We start from the raw sequence: 27,476 nt of genomic DNA, 5'->3' as shown, positions 1-27,476 counted from the left end.
CCCTGTGCTGGGCACACTCTGGCTTCTAGAACCTTCCATACCTTCACTGGCCCGAGCTGATGAGTGAAGCGTCCGGCCAGCATCCACCCGTGAGGTTCTCAGGGCGTGGCTCCCCCTGCGTCCACCTCTCCTTGGTCCTGCCGGCTGCGCTGAACTCTAACCAGTCCTGTTGGTGGACATTCAGGCCCTTCCCTGTGGGGTTCTGAGAACACACAATCACAATCGGGGCGGCAGGCTGGTGCAGGGGGTGTAGGTGAGCTGGCGGGGGGGAGGGAAGCGGGGCTTAGAGCCAGGCCGTGGTTGGCCGTCTCTCCACGCCTCCTTCAGTCCCAAGATGAATGGTTTATTCAACCCGAGTTACCTGGAGGCGAGTGCAGGGAGGCCGGTGCGGGGGCTCACTCCTTTCTAGCACGCGGACCCCCCAGTCCTGCACTGTTCCCACCTGCTCTCACCCTCACACCATCTGCTCCCATCAAGGGAAAGGCGCTCATTCGGGGTCCTTCCTCCCAGCCCCCTCGCACCTCTGTCATCTCTGCTTTACGCAGACCATCTCAGCCCCTGAGACCTCCCCCCTCTTTGGCTGGATTAACACCCTAGTGGTTTTAGAGATTTATTTTTATTTTTGGCTGTGTTGGATCTTTGTGCTGTCTGTGGGTTTTCTCTAGCTGTGGCAAGTGGGGGCTCCTCTTCCTTGTGATGCGCAGGCTTCTCCTTGTGGGGGCTCCTCTTATTGCAGAGCTTGGGCTCCAGGCCGCAGGTAGTTGCAGCCCTTGAACTCAAGCTTGGGCTCAGTAGTTACAGCGCACAGGCTTAGCTGCCTTACAGCCTGTGGGAACTGCCCAGAGCAGGGATCAAACCCATATCCCCTGCATCAGCAGGCAGATTCTTAACCACTGGGCCAGCAGGGAAGCCCCACACACGTGTGGGTTTTAAGGAAAGAACCTGGGGCCAAGCTGAGACTTTCTGGTCCAGAGCTGTTCTGCGTCAGGGCCACCCTGCTGGTGCCTGGCCCCGTGGGAACGGGTGCTGCTCCCTTGATAACACGCCTTGATGATGAGGGCCTCCACCCTGGGTCACCAGTCTGAGCAAACTCCAGGAGATTGTGCAGGACAGAGAGGCCTGAAGTGCTGCAGTCCGTGGGCTCGCAGAGTTGGACACTACTGAGCGACTGAATGACGATCCCCAGGCAGCAAAGCACAGCCTGCGGGGCGAATCGGCCCCTTTCTCTGTTTCTGTACAGCCTGGAACCTAAGGACGACTTTTTTTAAAGTCGTCTTTTTTCTTCTTGGGAAGAAAAAAGAAGAAAAACCCAATGTAGTATTTCTTGACACATGGAAATGAAAATTCCAATGCTTATAAATAGTCCCACTGAACGGGGCCAGGCTCGTCATTTACATTTCCTGTCTCTGACTCTGCTCACGCTTACGATGGCACGATGGCAGAGTTGAGTAGCTGCAACACAGACCAGATGGCCTGCGAAGCCAAAAATATTTACTGTTTGGGCTTCTGTAGAAAATGCTTGCTGGTCCCTGGTGGGGATGGCTGGATGCTGGTTAAGTTTGACAGAGGCCAAATGGGGAGCCTGGACGCTGGGGGAGCTACTGAACTGTTGTTAAGTCGGGGTTCTGTATCCAGTGCTGCCCTTTGTGGCTCAGGGCTAAAGAATCCGCCTGACAGTGCAGGAGAGAGAGGAGACGTGGGTTCGATCCCTGGGTCAGGAAGAGCCCTTGGAAAAGGAAATAGCAACCCACTGCAGTATTCTTGCCTGGGAGATCCCATGGACGGAGGAGCCTGGCAGGCCACAGTCCACGGGGTCCCAAAGAGTCAGACACGACTGAGCATGAGGCTTCCCTCCCAAGCGCCAGGCTGGGGTGGGGCTGGCAGGGGAGGAGGGCGACCCCTGCTGGTCCCCGGTGGGTCGGCTGATGGCAGGGCGGACGTGATCGTCTGCACTGGGGAATTCACGAGCCCATTTCTAACTTCCATCCAAAGGAATGCTTTTGGCAATTAAGCTGTAAAACGAGGCCGTTCACAGTGGCCAGGCCCTCTGCTCTCTGCCCTCCACCTTGTCTGTACACGGGGGTGTCTGCAGTTTCCTCCTGGCTTCACTTTATCTGCAGCTTGTCAAGCAGCCCCTGGGTCCCACACTTCCTCCTGCCTGGGAACCTCGCAAGCCCCCCTCCCTGACAAGTGTCTGCTCCCTCATCCTCAGATGAGGCCCACGAGCCGGGGGTTGCCCACTGCCTGGGGCTCAGGCGCTGGAGAGGGGCCTGCGCTGACAGAGCTGGGCCACTGCCGGGCTGAGGACCGGGGGAGGGGTGATTAGCAACAGGTTAAGAAGCCAGACTCAGGTTTTGGTGAATTAAGACAGAATGGGGCAATTTGGCTGGTAAACCAAATGTTTCAGGTGTAAGGTCTCAACCTTTATTTGCTTCCCCTGCCAGACAGACTGTTTCTTTCTTTAAAAGGCTAACAAGTTAAACTTCTTTCAGGCCCTGTTTTGCTGCCTAATGATCCCTTGAGTTATTTATACATAATGGTCTTAAGATGTGGGGGGGTGGGGAAGGGGGCAGCTTGGTAAGGAAAGGAGTGTCACACATCTTGCATTTTTTAAAGAATTCATTTTATTTTTGGCTGTGCTGGGTCTACAGTTGCGGCGAGCGGGGGCTCCTCTCTAGTTGCGGAGCTAGGACTTCTCGTCGCGGGGGCTCCTCTGGGTGTGGAGCACGGGCTCTAGGCCCGGGGGCTCAGGCGTTTCGCACACAGGCCTAGTTGCCCCGCGGCCTGTGGGTCTTCCTGGATCCGGGGTTGAACCCGTGTCCCCTGCATTGGCAGGCGGATTCTCAACCCCTGGACCACCAGGGAAGCCCACACCTTGCCTTTCTCGGTTGCTCTCTTTGGCTCATCAGGAAGAAAACCATCATGTTTTACACCTTGATGAGACAGACTCTGAATCATCCTCTGCGTTCTGTTCTGCAAGACCACAGCAGTGCCGGGATGAGAGGTGAGGGCGGCACGGGGCTGGCCCTCCTCACATGACGGCTGTCCTCCTCGTTACGCGTCCAGCCCTGTTCTCTGGCTTAGCGATGCTGGGCGTGGATCTCGAGGCCTTTCTCAGGCCAGACAAGGAACTTCATTTAAGAGTAGAAGCCAGGTTCTTCAGTAAGCCAGCTAAGGATCTCCTATGGAGCCCTAGACAATTCGGCATTTTTTTCTCTTGGGATGTGAATTTACAAAAAGTCACATGATTAACTTTTTCTCTTTTAGTGTTGAAAAATGAGCTGTGACGCCAGTCAGTCAGTCAAGTGGTAGGAGTCATTAAAAAAAAAAGACCCCACGTTGGTCTGGGGAACTGGAGGACCTTGTGTAGTGAAGACTCCGGAAGGCCGTGCTGGGCCCCGTCCTCAGCGAGCCCGCTGCCCCGTAACCAGCGCAGATGAGGCCGAGGCAGCCTGCTTCCCGCTTCCTCTCCTGTAAGTGAACGAGCTGCTGGAAGCCCAGCAGGAGAGGGTTACTCAGAGAGCAGGGGAGCGCAGCGTCTACACAGCCAGCTTGAAGGTACAGCTCACACCCGTGCGCACCCCGCTCGGCTCCCCCGGCCACACACACGCACGCCACTCCGGCAGCACTTCTGGGGCACGCGGCCTGACCCGCTGCTGTAAACTGGCGATTAAATCAAGTTCTTTTGCGCGACAGCTGCTTCCCTGGACAGCTTCCTTAAGTTCAGGATTTGATTCTGTGCTCATCTTACGTGAGGGATCACGGGGTAGGGAGTGGAGGCAGATGGTACCAACAAGGCTTGCCCCAGGAGGTGAGGAAGTGACGTGGGGCAGGGAGCACTGTGTGATACATGTCATTGTCTAAGTCAGCCCCCAAGGCAGCCTAACCCACGGGGCGAGGCCTGGGGAGGCCAGGTCGGGCCCGCTGGAGGAACAGAGGGACGGTGTGGAAGGACCAGGCCCCCTGGTCTTGCAGACAAAGGCAGCTGCCTCGTCCCGCTTGGTGGGAGGGGAGAGGGCGAAGGGCAAGGCCGTCCAAGAGGACGCTGGCCAGGAGACAGCTCCTCCCTGGGCTGGTATGTGACACATGGCACACAGCCAGATCACTAACCTCAGCCTGCAGCCTCTTTCTGGGGGAGTGTGACGGCCAATTCGGCCCCACTGGGTGGGCGTGAACGGCCGGCAGGGGGCTTGGCTGGCGGAAGCAAGTGCTGGGGTGGTAGCTGCAGTTTGGCTGGAAGGTGGTGGGCCTCTTGCTGGATCCCAGTTCAGGACTGGACGCAGGACGAGGTGTCAGCACACGTGGTGTTCTTTCATTCCTACTATGCTGAGACTTAATCTCTGCAGAGTAGGCATAACTGTCCCCGTTTTACGGCCTGGAACGAGGCGGCTCCAGTTAGACCGCTGTCCAAGGACAGAGGTGCTACTCCTCCCACAGGTGAGCGTCCAGCAGAGGCAGGTAACCAGAACAGAGGAGCATTTTGTTATGGAGAGTGGTAGTAGTGATATGTAGGAACAACACTGTGTCTGGGGAGAAGCAGGTATTAAAAGTAACTTAGGGTTACCAGGTGAAGGTAAGGAAGCTATCAGGTTACCAGGTAAACCAGGAAAGGAAGGTGTGATAAAAATGACGACAGCAGATAGGGCTTCCCAGAATATAAAACACTCCACTTACGATACAACAAACTGATTTTATTCGCAATAGCTGAGAATTTTTATATATATAGAAAAACATACTCTCTGCAGTAAAGGCAGGGTTAATCTCAAGTGGGCAGCAGGGACACCCCCCCGTTTCCCCGGCCACGCGAGTTAGAGCAGGGCGGTCAGGGGCTGTGGCACACGGGCGGGGGACGGGACCTGCCCTGGAGTCCAGGACGGGGGAGCATGGGTATCACCGTGACGTCAGCTGCAGCGGGGAGGGGAGGCGGATTCTCAGGCTGCGTTTCCTGGGGGAATTCATGCAGCCACTCTGGAAGCAAAATCTAAGTGCTGCTGCTCACCCTGGGAAGCTCCCACCAACGTGCTGGTTTCTTCACGGTAGTGACAAAAACGATCTCGACAGGTACCAAGTCCAGAAAGGCTCCTCCTGAAACGTGTCCCAGCCCCAAACGCTTTAGCGCGGACCCCGTTCGTCTTCATCCCTCCGACGCAGGAGCCCGTGAGGCGTCTTGCTGGCCCAGGGCGGGGGTCAGCAGGCTTTCCGCGGAGGGCCAGAGCGGAGCCACGTTCCGCTCTGCAGGCCCTGCGGCCTCTGCTGTGACGCCGCAGCCCTGCCGCACCCGACCAACAACCCAGGCTGTGTCCCCGAGACCTCACGTACCAACAGGCCCACGCTGGCTCATGCCTGTGGGCTCTTGTGGTCTGCCGACCCTGCTGGGGCAGGAGAGGACCCTCGCAGAGGTCGTTCCCACCCACCTCTGCACCGAGCGGCTCTGACCCAGAGTGAGGCAGGGGGGGCTGCCGAAGGGCCTCCTCCCCGCACGTCTCTTCTGGGGCGTTTACAAAGAAAGGCCACAGAACCCTTCCCAAAGCGGCTTCCAGTGACATTCTCAGGCACACTAAACTAAACTACCTACCTCTATTTTACTTCTACCTCTACCATAATCTTCCTCAACTGTGAATTTTTCCTCATGGAGAATTCCAGTACACCTCTCCCTAACCAGGAAAATTTGATGCAGAATTAAATTACTCCCACTGGGGACAATTAGAGAGGGCAGGGAGGCAGGGGACTGAAGAACAGAAAAGGGAGATAAAGCCAGCATCGAGTTCTGAGAAGAGAGGGGGGAAGAGAGGTGCAAATGTGTGAGAGCTGGCTTTATGACAGCACGCCTGCTTTCTTGTAGTTCTGGAGGAGGCGGGGGGCAAAAGGGGCTGAACGCGTGTTCTGGCCTGAGGATCAGAAGCAAAGCAAATACACAGACTCACTGGTCCATCAATAGCAGCACATCTGTATCTGAGACATAATCAACCCTTGATACTGGAAAAGGATTGGAAAACCTTATCCATTTGTGTGATCTACATTAGATTTCCACGAAGCCTTTATCAGTACATCCAAGTTATCGTCTGGAGTCCAAAGCAGAAGTCGTAGAATGGGAACGACACTGAGTATTCTGACCAGGGAAGCAACCCCGAAGCGCACCCTCCTTGCACAGCCTTAACGCAGTGGGAGGAATGTGCGACCATTTTTTCAGCTTCCTAGGGGGTGTAAGGGTGGGATTCTGAAACGCTTCCAGGAAGAGATGAGAAGCAGAAACCACTTGCCCACTGCTACGCTCACTGCAGATGCGGAAAAGGTGATTTAACATTCTGTGGAGTGTGCCGTTTTAATCCACTTAAAAAAAAAAAAAAAAACCACCTGCCAAGGATTTTTCAGAGGCTCACCTGCAACTCTGAACCCACTCTCTGCGGGTTCCTCACAGCTGCCGAGAGCTGGTCAAGGACCCAGAGGAGCCCACCCACCCCCAAGGGGGAAAGGTCTGATGTGAACTGACTTCTAGCCACTTCAGATGCTCTTCTGAACCGGTATCCGGCAGGAATGAACAGGACGATGCCAAGATACAGACAACAGTTTTGGGGAGAAATGATTTAGAACTGGGATTATTTTTTACCGGGAATTAGGAAACAGCTATTTAAAATGTTTAATGAGGAACTCCTGTCATCTCCCTGTCTCCTTGAATAACATCCGCCTTTATGATTAAACAACCTCAAGTTTTTCTCCAAAACTTTCAGTCACTTTTGAGAACAAGCCAAAAGAAAAATCCAGATAGAACCAGAGCTGTCCACATTAAAAAAACAACAACCTGGCTTCCTCCAGAATGGTTAGATTCCAGTAATTTTATTCTTTCTGCTCCCTCTCCCTGCCCCCAGGACAGTTTTCCGCTCTTTAAACGCGCTCTGCAGTGTCTCCACCGTCCTCGACTCGGAGCGCCAGCTTTCCCACGTGGCGTCTAGGTCAGCGCTACTTAGGCCAGCGCTGCAGCTCTTGGGATAAACAGAGACAAACGTAAGGGTCTACGAGGCTGTTCCCTGACGGCTTCTACCTCTTGCCCCTCAAGATCATCCCCTTGTGTTTGTTTTATAAATTTAGAAATAAAGTCTTAGGTACAGGGGTAAGTTTCTGCCTCACTTTCCTCGCTCTCAATTTAAAGATGTGAAACAGAAACTCCAGCATCACCTGAACAGTCTCTCTTTCAGGGGAGGCTTTTTCCCTGTGAAAGAAACGACCTGGGATTTTAGGCACGGTGATCAGAAAGGAATTCCTTTCTCACGGATGGCCACACACGTGAGATGAGGGCGGGAAGTCGTGGCTGGTCAGTCGGGATGTGAGTGCCTGCCACAGACACGATCCACGTCGTGACCCATGCATGCCCTGCGTCTTGGCACTGCATTAGTCGCCAAGCCCAGCTAGAGTCAGACCCGACATTCCGGAAGTTTGTGAGTTCTACTGGCCTCTAGTGTTAATAATGACCTTACACTTTTGTACTGAAAGTTTTCATCTGAAAGCATTTGGATTTTGTCTGTTGTGGAAGAATACTGGGACTTTTTTGATTTATTTAATACAATAATATTTTTAAAAATGAGCACACGTTATCTGGAATTAAAAGAGCAGTGAAATCTAGGCATTTTCCTTCTGGTAAGATTTGGAGCAAGCTGAAATGCATAACTAGAAAAAGGTGATTGTTCTTTTTAACGTTAAAAGTAGATTAAATAAAATAGCTCTCAGCCTTAGACACACTGGTAAGTGACAGTTTGCTTCTCATCTCTTAGGGTATAAAGCTATTTGGTTTCCATCCTAAAAAGAAGTTCTTAGAAGTTCTCAGAAAGTCATCAAAGAGAAGAGCCCTGATCCTCCAACAGGCAAACAGCTTTAAGCAGAAAACACAAATGCACCTAATCTCCAGGGACCATCTTCAATGGAGCATGAGAGCGGTTATGTAAACTCTAGTCAAATCTTATCAAGGCCATTAGAACCAAAACCTCCAATAAAAAAAAAACCCAGAGCCTTGGGCAACAGCTTGTTCATTAGGGCGTGTCAGACAATGCAAAACTGAAAAAAGCAGTTCAGAAAATCCCGCAGAGGTGCACGTCATGGGCTGTGCCCTACTACTGAGGATACAGAGTGAGGCTTACTCAGATGCTTGAAGCTCCAGCTGCAGCCGAGGACGAAGCAGCCGGCAAAGAGCAAGGTGAGGCCACCGACTCCGCTCCTCACCGTGGTGCGGCACCGGATCCAGCCTGTTGGCAGAGAAGCAGGGCTCACGTGAGAGGGCAGGCACCGGGCCCTTGTCCGCAAGGGGCTCAAGTCACCCGGTCAGCTCAGGCAAAGGAATCGCTACGCGAGGAATTTACGTACTACTGTACTATATAGATGTGTTTTAAACAAATGAAAAGGCAAAACCCAGAAGACCTTAATTTTAATCAATTTCAATTAGTCACTCTTGTTTTGGGGAATCTGGTTAAGTTTCACGGGGAGGAGATGAATACAAGTGGTCTTGCAGCTGAGCCTTCCTGGCTTGGGGACCGTGAGTGTCCCCAAGAGGTGGGCAGGTACTGAAAAAAGTGAAACCTGTTTGATAAAGCAGTGGTTTAATCGCGTCAGACTCCAGGATGAAGAAAGGCAAGGAGGAAGACGGGAAGCTCGCAAGGCCGTCCTTTTTTCGTTCTTCAGCCGGGCTGTGACAGTCATGGCTGAAGGAAGAGAAAGTCTGGGACCACCGAGAGAGCCTCGCAGGCGCGACTCGGGCCTCACCTGAGTGGACAGCTCCCAGGAGCCTCCTGAGAGAGGAGCCGGCCGGGGCTTCCAAGCTCCTTACTGCCGTCGAGCTTCTTTCCAACCAAGGAACTAGGGTTCCAAACAGAAGTCACTGTGAAGCTCATCTAAATCCGTCCTCTTCCCCAGCGCTCAGTGCCCGAGGTCCCCAGGGCGAGGCTGTGGGAGAAGGACATGCTCAGTAGTGGGTGACAGTGCCCTGGGCTGCGAACACGTGCGCATCGGAGGCCAAACCACCTGGTTGGTGTCAAGAAAAGGTTCTTCGGCAGACTGAGGGGCCCGAGGGATCGGGACCTGGATCACCTCTCATCTGATGAGTACAGCACCCAGATGATCTCTGCTAAACACCTTCTCAGCCAAGAGCACGGCCTGCTACTGTCACGGTGATTACTCGTTACTACAACAGGTCTACTGTATCAGCCCATCACCACCGCTGACCAGCACACGCTTCTTATTTATGTTCGATACGAGATTAACTAAAGCAGAACCAAGAAGGCGGGTTTCTGCTATGTACTCACATTTCCCCTGCTCTTTCGGCTTTCCACGTTTAATGACAGGCAGGGAATCTCTACTATTGCTGGTTCTCTGGTCTTGGTTTGGTTCATTAGGATAAAGTGTAAATTAAAACAAATATTTACAACTGGTTTGGCAGGTGTGGTGAAGTTGCTGCAGATGTAAAAATACTATGCAAATGATCACCCATTTATTAAAAATGGCAAGGACCATGCTGGCTTCCCGTTAACCACACAAAAGCTATTTCTCTTGCAAGGTGAAGATTCCTTTAGAAAACAAAGCATGACAAGACTCATCCAGCTCAGAAAAGCAACACAGCTCCAGGAAACCTGTGATGGCCCCACCTCTCTCCCTGGAGTGTCAGGACCCCAGCGGCTCCTAGGGTCTTCTCCAGCCGGCAGAGCCCGCTCGCTTCATTCCAGGTCCAGGCACATAATGCGGATGACATCACTTCAGGCCTGCAGCTGGGATATGTAAGCAGACCGTGGCTGGGAGCACCCAGGCCCAAGCCCACAAAGGTGCTGTTGGAGCTTTTTTCCATGACTCCCTGCCTACCACCCCGATGCTCTGGGTTCTGACCTCCATCCCTGAGGAATGGTCATGAGCCTTGGGCGGCGTGAGCCTTATGCACGGCCGAGCCCTGCCTCCTATCCCTCAGACACTGCTCTGCACCTGCCAGCACCGATGTCCGCTCTTTCAAATCCAGGGACGAGGCTCCTGTTGATACAGACGTCAAAAACCCGCAACCGCCGTCTATGACTGTAATCCCAGAGGCATGGTTCGACTCATCTCTCATGTCTCAGGCTGTTGGTTACTCACATGCGCTTTCCTTAAACACCCCCCTTTATGGGCTCCTCCAGTCAACAAGGGGACCCAGCCCCGGCCTGTCAGGCTTCTGCCCCAGTTCTGATCCCCACTGCTCCCTGCCCGTTCCCCACAGGCGCCCCTCCTCAAACCCCTCACGTGGACACCCTACTGATGGCAGTCGAGTTTGCAGGTTAGAGAACAGCCTTTGTTTAGCTGTTTCCAGGCCTTTGAAAACCAAGGACCCTACAAGGTCTTCCTATTTGACCTTCTGGTCTCCCCATCAGCCAAGTTTTGCTTTTTGTAGTTACACAAACTGTGTTTTGGCTTTTTCCCCCTAAACTACCTTCTCCCTGCCAGTGTGGGAGCAGTCCACTGCTGGGTGCCAGGGGCCTGCATCAGCACCAGCATCCAGAAGCTGTTCTCAGACATGGCTCATCTTCAGAGACACAGAGAAAATGCTTGGAAATAAGTTCTGAGGTTTTACTTCAGAATAAGTCTCTGGGCATGACGGCTAGGAATCATTTATGTAAAAACCATGTGAAACCTGCCCAGATTTGGGAACTGAGATCTCTCAAACTTCCTGCCCCGAAGCCAAAGCACCGGAATTCTGCCAAAGGCCCACCCGGCGCCCCCAGCCCAGCGCTCTCAAGGTGGCTGGTGGCCTGCTGAGGGCTCTCAGACCCTGGACCTTGTTGCATCTCCCGAGATTGAAATCTTGACCTTTTGAAATCCACTTACTCTCAGGCCAGAAAACAACTCCTCTTGGTAGTTACATCCATGAGCATCTATCTCCCCGAAGTTCCAAAGACGGCTCCTCATGCCGGCGAATCCCACAGGCTCATCTCCCTCACTCCTGATTTACCGAAGCCCAGCTTGGGGGCACCCTCGGACCTCCACACCTAGGTCTCCCAACACAGCCGCTGTTCTTCCGCCACGAGAGCATCTCACTCTACCCTGCTTCATCAAGATGAAGGCCCTGGGTGCCTTTCGGTCGGGGCAATCACCTCACCTCGGTCTGCTTGGGTACCTGACATGTGAGGGCTAGCTGTGCACTGGCGCTTCCCCCTGGAGGAAAAGCTAAGTGACCACAGCCTGGAGCCCAGAGTCCAGCAGGAGAAATGCTTCCTGGAAATGCCTGGCAGAGACCCACCAAGTGACCTCTGAGGCTAACTGAACCCTGGGCAAGTTACTCACCCACTCTGAAACTCAGTTTCCTCGTCTGTAAAAGGGGATAACAGCCATCTCCCAGGACTGGTGTAAGATCACTTTAGGTAACTGAGACAAATGCGCAGGTACTCCAGCACATAGTTACCCCAGTAACTTGTTACCCCCCGGCCCTGCCTTTAAGTACCAAAGGCACGAGCCGCTTCCGAGAGAGGAGGAGGAAGGCTCATCCGAGGTCTCGCCTGACCCACAGTCTGTATGGCCCAAACTCTTCTACAATGACTGCCTGCAAGTGGAACTTCAACCTGCAGCTATCAGGGACAGCCACTGCTGAGTGAGGTTATGAAGCTTTCTGAGAAGCCACGCTCCCTTTTTAATCCTTGTAGAGTCCATGGCCTTGAAGTCCTTGAGCAAATGACGAATTAAATCTTGACTTTAACTGAGGGGTCACCAGGGTCTCCTGTTCATTCACTGGCAGCATCGAAGTCTGAACATTAATGGTGAAGCCAACTTCAACGGCCTTTTGGTTTATAACAGAATCAGAGGCCGTGAGATGGCCACACATTCCCCCATACAGAAACCCAACCTAAGCACACACCGCAGGCTGTGAACAATAAGAGAACAAAATCCTTCTCGGCCACAACTCTGGAAGTGCATGGACTGCTGCCTGCTTCTGGTTGCATCCCTCCCCTGATCTCACTGGCTTATCCTCAACCCCCCACTGCCTTGACAGCCCTGCCTCCCACTTCAGCTTTAACCCCAGCCTGCCCCCACATCCAAACGCCCCATCTGCTGCTAGAGCCGCTAGGTACTGTGTCTGACCACATGCCCAGAACCGATTTTCTGCCCAACCTGGTCCTGACTGAAATCTAAGCACAGCAGACCCTGAAGTCTTTATGCTTCTCCTGAGTCTGTCAGCATGAAAACCCACCCAATTTCTAGAAGAGGCTGTGCCTCTGGTCAGGTGTTCCCAGCATCTCCAGCCAGCCTGCTGTCCTGCCTTCAACTCTTGGTGGAGGGGAGGGGAAAATGAAGAACCACCCTTAAAACTGACCCCTGGGAGCAGGAAGTCATGTTCTGAGAAGAGTGACAAGTGCAGCGCCCTGGAATGCGTAGGTACGAGAAAGAGGATGTTAGCCTTCTGAACCTGATTAACTCAGAAGGCACAGAGCCGCCCGCACGAGCTTAAACCTGAGCATGCTTACCTTGGGAGAGTCTCTCGCCCTGGGGACTGATGACAAGCAGGGGCTTCTGGGCCACACTGCTCCAATGCTGGGGCCTCTCTGGCAGCACCCCAAGGCCGAGATAACCAGAATAGAGCTCTGGAAACCACTCCAGCCCCAGGGTGCTCGACAGGCTCTGACCGGGCAAGGGGCTTCTGGAAGCATGGTGCTGGGCTGAATGTGTGGACTGCGGCCCCCGGGGGCGCGATGCTGGGGGCTGAGAGCCCACCTTAGTTGTCAGAGAAGCCCACTCCTCACCCTCCATCAACGCCTTCACAGCAGGGACTCGATTCCGGCTGCCGGCTTCTGCTTTCTCTTCCTGGAGAAATTTTATAGCCAGAGAGGTGGGACTCTGGTTACATGACTGTGCTAGAGGGAGATGCTCAGGGCAAGCTGTGCCCGTTAGCGGGAGCAAGTGTAAACCGGGACCTCTGTCTCCAGGTTTCTTCTCCATGACTGAATCATGGCTCAGGGAAGCCCAATCCTGCCTTCCTGTCATAGACACACTTTTCTCCACACCTCCTTGGCTCCCATATGTCTCTGCTCCAAGGTGGAGTGCTTTTCCCTGGTTCTCCCTGCCCTGGCTTTCACCTAAGGGGTTAAGTTTAAAAGTAGCAATCTGTGATTCTGCGTTCTTTGCCAGAGTCCTGAAGTCTCTGTCAGTAGAGGCTCCTAAGAGGTGATCCTCAGCCTTGGAATCTCTTTCTCTGCCTGACGATGACATGTTTCCTCTTTGAACCCTGTGACTGCAATTCATGGGAGAACTATGACCATCACCAAGAGGTGTATCAAATAATTTTACGAGAAGGTTCTGTCTTGAGGCATCCACTCTGTCCAGTCTTGAATCAGCTGAAGTGGCTTGTACATCATTAAGGAAGGCTAAAGAATATTTCCTATCGTGATTTGACCGAGAAGGTGCCACTGGGACGGGAGGTGAAGGTGCTTCAATTTCTGAAGGGTTATCTCTACTTTCTCCTGATTGAGGCAACGCTTTGGCAAGTTCTTTTGCAGAACTGGTGTTTTCTGATGCAGAAAACTGAGCTGTAGTTTCTCCCTGGAAAGGAACCTTTGGTTTAGTAGCCTTTAACATTTTGAGGGAGGGCTTAACTTGACTCTTGACGTCTTCATCAGCCTTTTTATGACTTGCTTTTTCCAAACCAACAGCTAGCGCTGAAGAGGACTTGACTGTCCGTTCTGAATTGTTCCCTTTCACTTCCGGATTTCTTTTCTTACTGTTTGTCCCTAACTCTTTCTCTTTTGCTTTAATTGAGTCTCTGATTGGCGCTTCGATTTTTTTACCACGTGGGAGTGTAGCCGGCTCACACGGACGAATTTCTTGATCAGGAGGCATAGCTGCTCCTAGCATCTTACAGTGCGGCAAGTGGGATTTCAATCGTTTAAATGGCTTCTTACAGTAAGGACACAGTTCCATCCTGGATGGAACAGCACTCTCCTATTCCTGAAAAAGACAAACACAAGGAGATGGGAAGCATACAGTCTGTAAATACTCATGCCTTAGTTAGGTGTCATACCTTTTAAATTCATTTGAAATAAGCCAGGCTGAAGGACAACTCAAAACATTTATTTTGATTCATTCTTTTTCTTCTATAGGTACAACAAAAGAGACAGAGTTGGATTTTAAGGTCAATGTTCCTGACTCCATTTCTGCTTGGTATTTCAAATTTTTTAACATCTTCTAGGAATCAATCATTACAAAAAATGACCAAAGAGGTTTTTCTACATCCCTAACTAGGAGGCGAGCCAGGCAAAAGGACTTAAATCTAGTGAATTAACAGTTAGTGGAAGGAAAAGGTGTCTAAAATGTCAGCCAGAATGAAATATTTGCTATTTAACCTTGTAGCAAGGCAATTGGATAACACACGAGTGTAAAGAAATTGTTATACATCAATCAAGGGAAGAAAGTTAAAGAATAAAAGACTGTAGCTGTATGTATAGAAAATACATTGGGGTGCAAGAAAGTATTAGAACTCTAGGTAACTTCCATTACCTAAGCACAAAAAATGAGAATGGTACTAATGTTTAACACATTAGTAACATGCATGCATAGACACAGACACAGAAGTATAGCTAACATACATAATACATAAATGGAGGGAACATGGTCCTGAATTTTTTACTCAGATTGTACGACAACGGATTAATGGGAAATTTGTTTAGTTTGACACTTTTGTGAAATTTATGCCACATAAAACATTAAAAAAGAAAAACAAAAACAAACCCCCCTAAACCGGGACTTCCTTGGTGATCCAATGGTTACAACGCTGCACTTCTACTGCATGGGGCACTGGCTTGATCCCTAGTTAGGGAACTAAGATCCCAAATGCTGTGTGTTGCTGGCAAAGAAATGAAAAATACTTAAACCACATACCTTTGGTGCCTCTGTTATACTCTCCAGTCAGGAAAGGGCATTATTGCATTCCAAAGCTCAGATCAAAGTTACTTGTTTACATTTCTTATTCAATTAAGCTCCAGAGGGTAGGGAAAAGACAGCCCCTGTGCAGAGCTGTATTCTCAGAACTGACCACTGGGCCTGGCCCTGGCCAACCCATTTATCATAGCAACCAACCCACCTTGTCCTACATGAAGTCAGGCAAAATAAAACTGTCTTCTGCCAGTAGACTTTATAGGAATTATTCTTACTTTGCAAGTACCCCTTAGGCAATATAATAAATGTTGTGGACCGTCTGGGCTTCCCAGGAGGCTCAGTGGTAAAGAACCTGCTTGCCAGTGCAGGAGCCGCAAGTTCAATCCCTGGGGAGACCCTCTGGAGAAGGAAATGGCAACCAACTCCAGGATTCTTGTTGGGATAATCCCACAGACAAAGGAGCCTGGCGGGACACAGTCCGTGGGATCGCAGAGAGTCAAACAGGACTAAGCACACATATATATGGACCATTTATTTACAAAAAGACACACAACGGAAGTCAGTCCACAGGCCTTGGACTAACGATTTTAGAAGGGGATTGAGACCTCTGTTAGAGGTGTCTGCCTCCATGCTCTCCATCCTCACTTAATCCTCTTGAGATCTTCCCTGTACCCTCCAGCTGTAACATCTCAACATGGGTGCCTTAACGTTACTGAGTCCAAGCTCGTCTGGTTCATCGCACCACAGGCCAATAAATCCAGACGAGCTGTTGGTACAAGGACTAGTGACGCGGTTTGGAAAGCCAGCGGACTGAACAGATAGTGGATTTGTGTACCAAAGAACCATGCTGCCTGAATTACAATTCAGGCCTCTTTAATCCTAAAAGGGGAGGGAAGAAAGTCAAACACTTCCTGGTTCCCATCACCCTGCCGAGGGGTTGTGTTCATTTCCTGCCTGCAGTCATTCACAGGTGAGCCTGGTCAGGCTGTTTCCTTGGAGCTAACCAGAGGTATTTTAGCTTCATGCCCAAATCCCCTTCCTGGGAGGCAGGAATCCCAGAGATGGACCATTAGGTATAATTTGAGATTATAAATAACATCCCTTTAGGAATTAATTTGCGCTAGAATACAAAGGTCCTTTTCTACTACATTAGCTATTTTCTTACCTGAGTTTTTGCAGAAGGATGCTAATTTTGCGCTTGCTTCTCCTGTACCCGCATGCTCCACGACCGCCGTTACCCAGGGGGGCAGGGTGAATTCGAAGCTAGGGTCTGCCTCTGAAAGACACAATTAGGGCCGTCACTCGAGTGAATGAAATGAATGAGAGGAACAAGCTACTGGGGCAAATCCAAAATAACGGGTGACGCCAATATGGCACTTCTACCTGGGGGTCCCGGAGAGGAGCCGTGTGACCAGCCTCCCGGGCAGCGGGCTGACCTCAGAGTCCTCCCTCCCGCGCCTTCCAGTGGGCTGTTCGGCCCCCGTCTCCCTTGCTTTTCCAGGAGAGCCGTCGGGCGGCTTCCAGGGAGTGGGTGGGACCACCGAGCAGCTCCGGGGGCCCGGCCGGCCGCCCCGCGGCCTCCCCCAGCCCCGGGCGCCGGAGCCGCCGGGGCGCCGAGCCTTCGGCTTCAGAAGGCCCTCCCCTCACTCTCCTCTCGCCTCCACATCCGCGCCCAGGCCCACAGCGGAGGCCACAGACAGCACCGCCGCTTGTGGAAACTCCGCCCGCGCAGCGTCTCACCTCGCGAGACACAAAAAACCCAGGAAGTCCCGCAACGAGCTCCCTCAGCGCAGCCCACGCGACGCGGCCCAACTCCCCGGACTAGGCCCTGGGACAAGCCGTCTACACCACTGCCTGATGCTTCTCCGCCTTTTTTTTTTTTTAAACTGTGACTTCACAGGGATTTAAATAAAATACTTGTATCCTATGATTATAACACGGTTTAATTTCATTTAAGCCTGGCTGGCCTATTACGCCGGCCCGTCTCGGCTGCAAAACAGGCAAAATCCCGGGCCAGCCCTAATGGGGTCCTCTTTCCCAGAGGCTCCTGGTCGCTCCTCCCCCACCCCCCGAGCCCGCCTCTTCCTGTGGGCGGGGCTACCGGTCGGCGCGTCTGGGCTCGCGCCACTGCGCACTCGCGGGAGGGCGGTACCACGGCGCGGCGACATGGGGGGGCGCGGAGCAGACGCCGGAAGTAGCGGAGGGACGGGTGCCCCCGAGGGGTACTCAGCGCCGGCCGCCTCCGCCAGAGCCGCGGCCAAAGCCAAGGGCCGAGGGGGTGGGCGTGGCGGCCGCCGGAACCCGACGCCCTCCGTTCCCTCTCCGCGCGGAGCGGCGCCGCGTCGCTCGTCTCCATCGGCTGCCATGAGCGAGCGCCTCCGCCCCAGGTGTGTGCAGGGCACCCTCTTCCCCTCAGCCCCTCGCCGGGTGTTGTGTCCTGGGGTACACTGAGCCGAGGGAGGCACGACGCGGTGTCCGACCGAGCGTGGGCCCTGCGGGTCTCCGTGTGGGTGCCTTGCCGTCCGGGCGGGGAGAGGGGAGGGATGCTCGGCTGATTGGGAACCTGGTCTCCAGGGGCGCCGAAGCGGTGACTCCTCAGGGTCCGGGTCGCCCCTCGACCCCATCTTTTCTCCCCCCGCCCCCCGATCTCTCCCTGTTTGGAATGAAGTCCGGTCGGTCCCGGCGGAGAGAGGGGGGCCCCAAAGCTTCCCTGTCCTAAATTTAGGAAGGTGGGGGGTTGGGAGGAATGGCCGATGTTCGAGAGGAGCCTCTCGGGCGCCTGTGAGGGGACGGCGGGGCGGGGAGCCGGTCTCTCGAAGGTCGGGGAGGAGGACTGGGCTTAACTCCGCAGGACGGAAGGGTTAGGTCAGATCGAAGCCCTTGTGCCCTGCTGGGCCGTCGTGGACGCAGAATGGGCGAGGGCCGAAGTGGTGACCTGTGGCTTCCCTCCTCGGCCGTAGCGTGAAGAGCAGGCACAATTCGAAACAGTTCGGGTGCGGAGCCGTTTGACTCCGAAGGCGGGAGGTAGGGCTGTATTGCGACGCACTTTTCCTCTGAGCCAGGACCCGGGGCTTAACGTAGAGGGTGCTGAGGATTTCTTGATAAGGACTCTGGAGAGTCCGGACCAAGCCGCGATTTTTCTTTTCTTTTTTCTCATTTCTCACCTCTGTGAACAGGTTAGGGAGGAAAAAGTTGGGATTGTACCCCAGAATGGAGAAGTTGGACTATTATTACTCGGAATTAGAAAAATCCCTCATCGTGGAGTTTGAACTGAAAACTATTGATCACTAAGTCCCGTCTTTCATTCTTCTGATCGGGAAGCAGATTTAGAAAGCTCAGTTGGTTTACCTGCATCTTTCTAGGCCAATATTTTGGCCATCTGATGCAAAGAACCGACTCATTTGAAAAGACCCTGATGGAAAGATTGAAGGTGGGAGGAGCAGGGGACGACAGAGGATGAGATGGCTGGATGACATCACCGACTTGATGGACATGAGTTTGAGTAAACTCCGGGAGTTGGTGATGGACAGGAAGGGCTGGCCGTGCTGCAGTCCTTGGGGTCACAAAGAGTCGTACACGACTGAGCGACTGAACTGAACTTTTAGCTTCACTGTTCTCTTCATTTTTTTTTTTTTTTTTTTCCAAAATAGTCTCAGTGAAGCTGAAGTGAATAAGACGGGGATTGCCTTGGTAAATTATGCTGTAGAGTTTTTTTCGTCCCTCTATGTTTTCAGTGACTTCGAATGTAATTGACAGTCTTTCCACGGGGACCCGGCCCTGGAGCATATTAATTCATGGGGTTGAGATTCTGGAAAGCATCTTGGGAGTTCTTTAGGACAATAGTGAAAATCAGGAGTTCTCCAAACTTCTGCATGTTGATTTGGGTCATGTGAGAGGGCCATAAAACCTCTACTTGTATATGAAATAAGAGTGGGCTGAATTTGAAGTTAGGGGCCCAGTGTACCAACTTGCTACTGAGATTAGTCACGAGATCCTCACGTATAGTAAGCCTGATATAACTGCCAGTTTTTTCCTTCCCACACCCAGTCTGTACTTCCAGCAGTCCCTCGGGATGTCTCACATATCTGAAAAAGCCTAAATATTTCTCTGAAAAACATTCCTTTTATTCAGTGCTGTCCATACTCTGGATGCGCTTATACTCCTAGCAGATTCCTTTTATCTTGTTCACACAATCTCACATGGTAGCTTCTTTACTGTGAAAGAAGTCACGTGAGTTGGCAGTGCTTTCTCTGCTCCCATGTGTTTTGTAGTACAGTGGATCAGATCCAGCTGTCTTAGCATCTTCAAGTCGGTTCAGATCTATGGATCTGTTGCCACAATTTTAAGAGGAAGGGTTGGTCTATGATGGTGGATTTTCAGACATGAGGGGTGGGTGTGGGTATGTGCGCCTGTGCTTGCTCAGTTGTGTCCAACTCTTTTCAACCCCATGGACTGTAGCCCGCCAGGCTCCTCTGTCTATGGAAGGATGTCCAGGCAAGAATGTCGGAGTAGGTTGCCGTTTCCTTCTCTAGGGGATTTTCTCGACCCAGGGATCAAGCCTACCCTCTTGCATCTTCTGCGTTGGTAGGCAGGTTCTTTATGAGCAAAGCACTGGGGAAGCCCTGTGTGGGAGGGAGGCCCCTACTCCAATTAAAACAACCATTATCTCTTTTATAAATTGAAGGATTTTTTTGGGGGGGTAGGGTGAAATAGTTCTGTCATTTTTTAAATAAAGTTTGAAAACCACTTGTCTGTGTATTCTAGGATTTCTTCTGTGCTCAGTCTCTAGGAGGGGACAGGAGGGTTGGAGAGAAGTGAAGTGATGAAAAGGGATGTATTCTGCCATCCTGAGAAGTAACATGCTAAATAATAATCTGTAACTAAATGGCTAGGAAGAATGTAATTAGTTATAGGGTGCTGCTCAAATTAGAACTTGGCCTATGGCATTAATGTTAAAAGTTACAATTTGACTGACTGTGTTGAGCATGAAGCTGTGGTTTTGCAAAATATTCATGATGTTGTTGAAAGAAATGCTTCAAGGATGAATTCTGCAAAGAGCTTAGAAAAAGGAGAATGAAGAACAGGTAGGGCTCATTCTTAATCCAGAACCACCCAACAGAGAGAACTCCCAAAAGGCCAGAGAGATCCTTCTGGTACCTGGAGACATCAGCTGATTATGAGGCAGGGATATTTCATGTGACTTTCTCAGAGTTTAATTGAAATCTTCAAAACCAGCCCATCCTCTTGACATTCATCGTCTTGTCACTAGAAAGATAATAACCTTATCTCCGATTATAAATGAGGAAATTGGAAAGTTGTAGTCAGGCCCGTGAGTTTGCTAGCAGTGACTCAGCAGCCCCGGCACAATCATCTGTTGGAACGCCGATAAAAGAGGAGTTGGGGGACAGTCACCGTCACTGGAGGAGCTTCTCTCTGGGCGGCGGCTGGCCTTCCACCAGCGTTGCAACTGTTGTCATGTCAGGATGAGTGTAGCGATTTCTTGGTTCAACTAGCACATCCATTTAGTGATTATTAAAGCCTGATATTTATGTAGCTTTTAGCCTCCAGTACTTCAAGGTAAGATCTAATCCCCTGAGAGAAAGGTAAGGAGCAGGTCTTATTTTGTAAACAACTGAGTCTTAGGATGCTGCAGTCCATGGGGTCACAAGAGTCGGACACAACAGAACTGAACTGAGGCTTAGACTGGTGTAGCCCTCTGCCGGTTGGCTAGTGCTTCCTCAGAATCACACACCCCATATTTATCATTCCAAGCCTAAACTGGGTTCATACTCATTGATTAATAATATTAGATGCGTTCACAAGTAAGAGAGAATTGAGCTCAGGGTGATAAAATTTTTGCCAACGTCTAGACCTGATCAAAGCCCCTCGACTCACGTAGAATGTGTAACTGTATTGAAGATACTGTGTGTTCAAATTCAGTATTTTCCAGAAAGCTCTTTTGCCCTCTAGATAGAGCAACTTGAACCCTGAAGAGTTTTCGTTATAACAGCTCATGCTGCTTTGTGTAAACCAGCCTCTCTCCAGCTCTGTCCAGTAGAATTTTCTGTAGCTTTTCTGTCCCTGGCAAGTGTACTGGAGCGGGTTGCCATTTCCTTCTCCGGGGGTCTTCCCCACCCGGGGACTGAACCCAAGTCTCCTGCGTCGCAGGCGGATTCCTCACTGCTGAGCCACCGGGGCAGCAGAGTTCCATGCAGTTTGACTTAAAAGTATACCTCTTTTAATTTATTTCTGTTTTCTAACTGGAGTTTAGAAGTCCTAACAGCACTCAATTCTTGCATAGAAACACAAACTCTGTCTCCATCATACACCCCAGAGTACTTGACCGAGAAACAGGTGTGATTTTTCTTTAAACCTGGACGTTTTAAGCAGCTGGTGCTACAGTGTAACGGTAACAATCTGGTGGAAATAACTTCTCTTAGAATACCAGGTGGTGCAAGCCAGTCATCAAGTTAATGTGTCTGAGAGCCGCCTTTGCAGTGATTGTCCAGAAAAGTAATTTGATGCATTAGAGGGCAGAGAGCTTTTGTGTTAATGTGATAATTGGAGGGAAATCAGAGATGAAAGAAAATGAAAGAATAGAGGCTACCTCCAACTTCTAATGCTCTTCCTGTGTAGCAGTTTTTATAAGGATTTTAAGCATAAACAGGCAAAGGCAGCCACTCCGGTCTTAGCTGTTGTCCCATGGACAGGAGTAAAATTAGAATAACTTGGAATGGTAATTTCAGGAAATGGAGGACGAGATCACCTTAATTAGGTAGAGTTGGAGAGCTTAGTCATCAGTGTCTTACTGCTCTTGTTTATTCCCAGCAAGCATTTCAAATCATCAGGCTTCTTTTTAGACATTAGTTGTGCTAATTTAAGCTCGACCTTCCTCCTGGTATTTTACCTTTTTGCTCTTTTAACTTTTTTGCCTGTTGGGATTATCATATGACAATCTATCTCTTCAGGCAAGAGGGCAAATTAATATGTTTAAATTACAGTTTGAAGTGTGCAGAAGACCAATTTTTTCTTTTTCTCTTTGTGATGTAATTCCAGGAAAAGGAGAAGGAATGGCAGTGAAGAAGACCACCATCTCCCCCCACAGACCAAAAGGAGCAGTAGAAATCCTGTCTTTCACGATTCTTGGGACACAGAGGTAGGAAGTGTGGTGGAGAGCACCTGCTGTTTTCATTGCTTGAGCCGCTTTTGGGTAATGAAAATTATTCTTTGAATAGGGAAAAGTGATCTGACTTGATTGCAGTGTTTCTGACCTTTTTTTTTTTTTTCCCTTTCTTCTGAGTCATGGCTGTTTTGAGGATGCTACCCACTTTCTCCACAGCAAAACAGCCTGTGTCTGCATGTAGTAATATATACACATGCCCAGAATTTGTATGTTATAGGTTTCATGGACCTCTGAAAGCCCATCTTTGAACCCTTCTTGGTATTTCAGAAGCCAACTTCTTTTCTTTCTTTTTTTTTTTTTTTTAGATATATGGACCATTTTAAAAGTCTTTGTTGAATCTATTGCCATATTGTTTGTGTTTTGTGATTTGGTTTTTTGGCCTTGAGGCGTGTAGGATCTCAACTCCCAACCAAGGATGGAATCCGCACTCCCTGCATTAGAAAGCAAAGCCCCAACCACTGGACGGGGGACGAGCCTCTGAACTGAGGTTTCCTGGGTGCCTCAGTGTCCCACCTGTGCACTTTGGTCTGCAGTGAGGGAGGGAAGCCGACCGGATGCTGCTATTATTAATAAATGACGCACCTGAAGCTTTGACCCTCAACAGTTGTCGGCCTGAGAGAGAAACTCCTCACTGCAAAGGTCCATAAGCCCTGGCCTCATCACTTAAAGCAGAATTTCATGCCTCCCGATTCTCACAGAACCAGAATAATTTGTACTTTAGTTCTTGATAGTAGGATTTGATCTATATCCGGTCTTTAGCAGAAATCCAAAGTAACTCCCTGAGGGAGGGAAAAATCAGTAACTGTCAGGTAGGTTATCCTCATTCAAGAGCATCTGATGCACCCCAGAGCAGACTTGATCCTTCTGTGTGGAGACTGAACTTTCTGTAGCTCTTATCCCCCCTTTTAAATCCTCGTATCGTTTTTTTCCCCTTTAGAGTAGCAGAAAAGTGTTGAGCTGTTGGTTAACGTGGTAACTAGGGAATTTCACAGATAGAAGAAAACCAAAGATTAAAGGCTGCCATGAACATCTAAGGATAAGAATTGAGTTTCCATGATTCTTTTGAGTTAAGACTATTCATTAAAAGAGTATATGATGGTTACTTTGATGGTATCAGTGTAAATATTTCTTTACTTGTGCCTGTATGTCAGTCCTGCTGTATGATGTTTGCGTTAGTTCAAAGGTACAGTAGATCTTTTTATTTATTTATTTATTGTATTGATCTTTTCCCCCCTGGGTCTACAGTTCTAATGCCTGAGAGCAGGAGTATAAATGGTCACTTTTAAAAAAAATCAATCATTTCTGATCTCTTATTTTGAATAATACTCCTTGGTATTAGGTTTGGTTGTATTTTGATTGCTATTGGTAGAGAATGACCTTCACTCCCTTTCTGATACCCATGCATTGGTCTCACAGAAGAAGTTGGTGTATTGTTGCTCAACCTGTGGGTTCATGTGTGTTGTTCTTACTTGTCCAAAGAATTTGAGTGATTAAACCACTCTGTAGTTATTAGTCGGAAGGGTGGACTGGATTGCCCCAATAATAGTTAACAGTCAGTACAGGTACTTTTCACCCGTCATGGTGACCTGGATTTGCTGGTGGGCCCTCGGGGTCGTCACGTTTACCAGCATCCGGTGCTGGTGAGTAATGTGGCTGGCCGAGCAGACCCCGGGGGTGCTGGAGCGGCAGATGGCAGGGGGTCTTTAAAACAGAGTTCAGTCCTGAGTAATTAAATCTACCGCTGGAGTAGGTCATCATGTTTATAGCGTAAAAAGAGCCAGGTTAGGGACATTGGGGTGCTCGTTGGCAATTGTGTACAAAGGGGAATATAATAAGTCATTACTAGTGAATTCTTAATTTTACAATTTGCATAATAAAGTCTGCCGCTGCTGCTGCTAAGTCGCTTCAGTCGTGTCCGATTCTATGTGACCCCATAGACAGCAGCCCACCAGGCTCTGCCGTCCCTGGGATTCTCCAGGCAAGAACACCGGAGTGGGTTGCCATTTCCTTCTCCAGCGCATGAAAGTGAAAAGTGAAAGTGAAGTTGCTCAGTCGTGTCAGACTTTTCGAGACTCTATGGACTGCAGCCTACCAGGCTCCTCCGTCCATGGGATTTTCTAGGCAAGAGTACTGGAGTGGGGTGCCATTTCCTTCTCCAATAATAAAGTCTATTATTAGTGAAAATAGGATCTTTTAATTCTAAGCTCGGGCCAACAAGGTATATTTCTTTAAAATACTTAAGAGAAACCATTTCCTGTGTCTTTCTTGAAATACTTAAGTTTAGAATTTTTTTCTTGTAACATGAACAACTTTAATTTGGTTAATTTCCAAAACTCACTGTTTTCTCCTAAATGTAATAATATTGGCAGGTACTGTGAAATAAGACATGAGGTGTTGGAATTATTTTGAACTGTGCCACAAGTTAAGTCATGCTTATCTGTAAAATGGAGATGGTATGGGCCTCTTTTTCCCTCGATTCTAGGAAGCTGAAGAATGTGAACTGACTTGCCAGATTAGTTATGTAAAGAGAAATTTTGAATCTACTTGTACATTTTCTTCCTGTCACTTTGGTGGGTGTTATGATCTCTACTTTTTAGATGGAAAAATTGGGGCACAGAAAAATAAAGTCACTTGCCCAGAGATACATAGCTAGTACAAGGCAGGTCAGTGAGCCCCAGAATATGAGCCACCCACAGTGTGTACCGTCTCCCAGAAGACAGATTAGAAGGTCTGAGGGACTTTGCTAAATATATGCAGGGCTGCTAGGTCCTGGACTTCTCTTGAATCATGGGAACAGAGAAGAGTATTTTTCTCACTTAATGCTCTGAAACTGTATTAGCTCAAAAGCAAGTTTAGTAAAGAAATTGGGGTTTGGTGTTCTTTTTGATTCTAATGGTCTTTGCCTTAAAGATGTTGAATATTTACTCCAGTGGCTTAGATTTAATGACTTGGGAGCTTTAGGGTAGTATTTTGAAAATTGAGATATAATTTACAGGTATAGGAATAAAAAAGTTTTTTGAAAGCCATTCTAGATGATTCCTGGTAGTTACGGTCTAAGGCAGGTTCGATTTTCTGTCTTGTGAGTAAGTGAAGTGATTGGTCACTTTGTGCCTTCCCGTTGAGTCCTTTACAAAGGTAGCCCCGTTCCCTGACCTCACACAGCGACTGGGTGGGTAAAAACTAGCTGAATTTAACTGATTTAGGCTGACCTTCTCTTAGGCTGGCCGTTTCGGTTTGAATTGTAGCTTTGGTTATAGGAATGATGGCTCTTTATTTTCAGCTTGAACATCTTTCTTTACAAATTACACTGGACACTTCTACTGAGTCTGGCCTCTGGTGTGTAGGCAAATGCCTTATAAGTAGTACTGCTATCTGAGTGAATGAAAGCTGAACTGTTTTTAAATACAAAGACTCCAACTTTAAAAAACTTTATTTCACTGTGCCAGGACTTAGCTGTGGCATTCAGAGTCTTAGTTGTGGTATGTGGGATCTAGTTCTCTGGTCAGGGATTGAACCAGGGCCCTCTGCATTGGGAGCACAGACTCTTAGCCACTGGACCAGCAGAGAATTCCCCGCACCCCCCCCCCCCCGCTTTTTTTTTTTTTAATACTTTTAACTCACCAAGATTGAGCTTTTAAAGATCTTTTGGATCACTGTAAAATCATAGCAGGTAGAGAATGAGAAGATGTGGAAATAAAACAGAGGTGGCTTAATTGGAACAGTCTCTGTCTTGTTCTTGTGTTTACTAGAAGGGAAAATCTTTGATGTTATACCCTGAAACCCCAAGAGTATTTTATTAGGAGTGTAGAGGCATGACAAAAATAGCCGAACCAGGGGGGGGTCTGTGCATGGCTACAATTAGGATCCCATGAGTCCTTTTGTCTTAATTGATAAGAGTTAGCAGAATGTTAGGTAAATTTTTTTTTTTTTTGAACAGTGTGAATTTATATGACCCTGGGAATATTTAGCATAGCTTTGTAGGAAGGTATTTTAAGACTTTGTTTTTGCTCGTTCTTATTGTTACTCTGTCTAGGGTACTGGACAAAACTGTTTGGCAGACTCCAGGGTGAGGAGTTAAGGTTGTGTACTTAAAACCCTGTAGCAGGGGACTTCCTTGGTGGGTCAGTGGTAAAGAATCCACCTGCCATTGCGGGTGACGAGGGTTCGGTCCCTGACCTGGGAGGATCCCACATGCCACGGAGCAACTAAGCTCACGCACCCCCAGCTCTTGAGCCTGTACTCTGGAGACCAGGAGCTGTAGCTGCTGAAGGCCACGTGCCCTAGAGCCTGTGCTCTGCAAGAAGAGAAGCCACTGTGATGAGATGCCCTGGCACCACAACTGGAGAGCAGACTGCTCGCCACAACTAGAGAAAAGCCTGTGCAGCAGCGAAGACCCGGTACAGCCAAAAGTAAATTTAAATTAATTTAATAAGCTGATGCTGAAGCTGAAACTCCAGTAATTTGGCCACCTCATGCGAAGAGCTGACTCATTGGAAAAGACCCTGATGCTGGGAGGGATTGGGCGCAGGAGGAGAAGGGAACAACAGAGGATGAGATGGCTGGATGGCATCACCGACTCAATGGATATGAGTTTGAGTAAACTCCAGGAGTTGGTGATGGACAGAGAGGCCTGGCGTGCTGCGATTCATGGGGTCACAAAGAGTCGGACACGACTGAGCAACTGAACTGACTGAAGAAACTATTAAAAAAAAAAAAACAACCCTGTCTCAAATTAACTCTGAAATTATTAGGTTGGGGCAAAAGTAATCACAGTTTTTGCATTGTTGAAATTTGCCATTTGATATTGAAACACAGGGCTTCCTAGGTGGTGGAAGTGGTGAAGAACCCGCTTGCCAGTGCAGAAGACGTAAGAGACTCCAGGGTCTATCTCTGGGTCAGGAAGATGATCCCCTGGAGGAGGGCATGGCAGCCCACTCCAGTATTCTTGCCTGGAGAATCCCATCAACAGAGGAGCCTGGCAGGCTACAGTCAGTAGGGTCACAAAGAGTTGGATACAACTGATGTGACTTAGCACACATACACATTGGAATACATTCTAAATAGATGTGGTTATGTTATACATCATTTTAATGTGCATTTCTCGCTTTTATGTTTTTTATGTGACTTACTCTTTGCTGTTTGTATTTATTTTAGACAATAGAAACGATGTTAGACAAAAAGCAATAGCCATTTCCTTATTTGAGCTCAGAATGGTTGGTAAAGCAGTGGAGACAGCTCTCGACATCAGCAGTGCGTCTGGCCCAAGAGCAGCAGTGAACGCATCGCACGGTGGTGGTTCAAGGAGCTTTGGAAAGGACAAGAGAGCCTGAGGATGAAGAGCGCAGTGGCCGGCCGTGGGAAATCGACAGCGGTCAGCTGAGACCATCGTGAAAGCTGATCCTCTTACGGCTACACAGGAAGTTGCCAAAGA

At 49.5% G+C, this 27,476-nt stretch overlaps 2 protein-coding genes across 6 annotated transcripts in view; one reads left to right on the top strand and one right to left on the bottom strand.

Annotated features, from left to right (window-relative positions):
• Window positions 1-2,752: 2,752 nt before the first annotated feature.
• Window positions 2,753-16,682, bottom strand: MTNAP1 (mitochondrial nucleoid associated protein 1). 5 transcript variants are annotated; one of them, XR_010659635.1, is made up of 6 exons: window positions 16,246-16,585; window positions 16,028-16,138; window positions 12,459-13,935; window positions 8,749-8,841; window positions 4,111-8,234; window positions 2,753-3,486 (listed from the first exon to the last, which is right to left on the bottom strand). XR_010659635.1 is itself a non-coding variant. In XM_065909166.1 (6 exons), the coding sequence occupies exons 3-6, from the start codon at window positions 13,906-13,908 to the stop codon at window positions 6,958-6,960; spliced, it is 1,671 nt and encodes a 556-aa protein (XP_065765238.1). In that variant the 5' UTR covers window positions 13,909-13,935; window positions 16,028-16,138; window positions 16,246-16,585; the 3' UTR covers window positions 4,120-6,957. The 5 variants fall into 5 exon arrangements, 3 of the variants coding, with proteins under 3 accessions (XP_065765237.1, XP_065765238.1, XP_065765239.1); XM_065909166.1 differs by lacking the exon at window positions 2,753-3,486 and having other exon boundaries at window positions 4,120-6,980; window positions 8,130-8,234; XM_065909165.1 differs by lacking the exons at window positions 2,753-3,486; window positions 16,246-16,585 and adding an exon at window positions 16,603-16,682 and having other exon boundaries at window positions 4,115-8,234.
• Window positions 16,683-16,996: 314 nt separating this feature from the next.
• VCF1 (VCP nuclear cofactor family member 1) overlaps window positions 16,997-27,476 on the top strand; it is a 17,534-nt gene continuing 7,054 nt past the window's right edge. Inside the window, exons 1-2 of the mRNA XM_065911088.1 lie at window positions 16,997-17,249; window positions 21,919-22,018. Coding sequence (XP_065767160.1) covers window positions 17,029-17,249; window positions 21,919-22,018 — 321 coding nt within the window. The 5' untranslated portion in view covers window positions 16,997-17,028. The remainder of the gene's footprint in view (window positions 17,250-21,918; window positions 22,019-27,476) is intronic.

The sequence above is a fragment of the Muntiacus reevesi genome, chromosome 18 (assembly GCF_963930625.1).
Source record: "Muntiacus reevesi chromosome 18, mMunRee1.1, whole genome shotgun sequence".
NCBI lineage: Eukaryota > Metazoa > Chordata > Mammalia > Artiodactyla > Cervidae > Muntiacus > Muntiacus reevesi.
The sequence above is the reverse complement of the archived record's forward strand: the minus strand, read 5'-3'. Positions and strand labels throughout refer to the sequence as shown.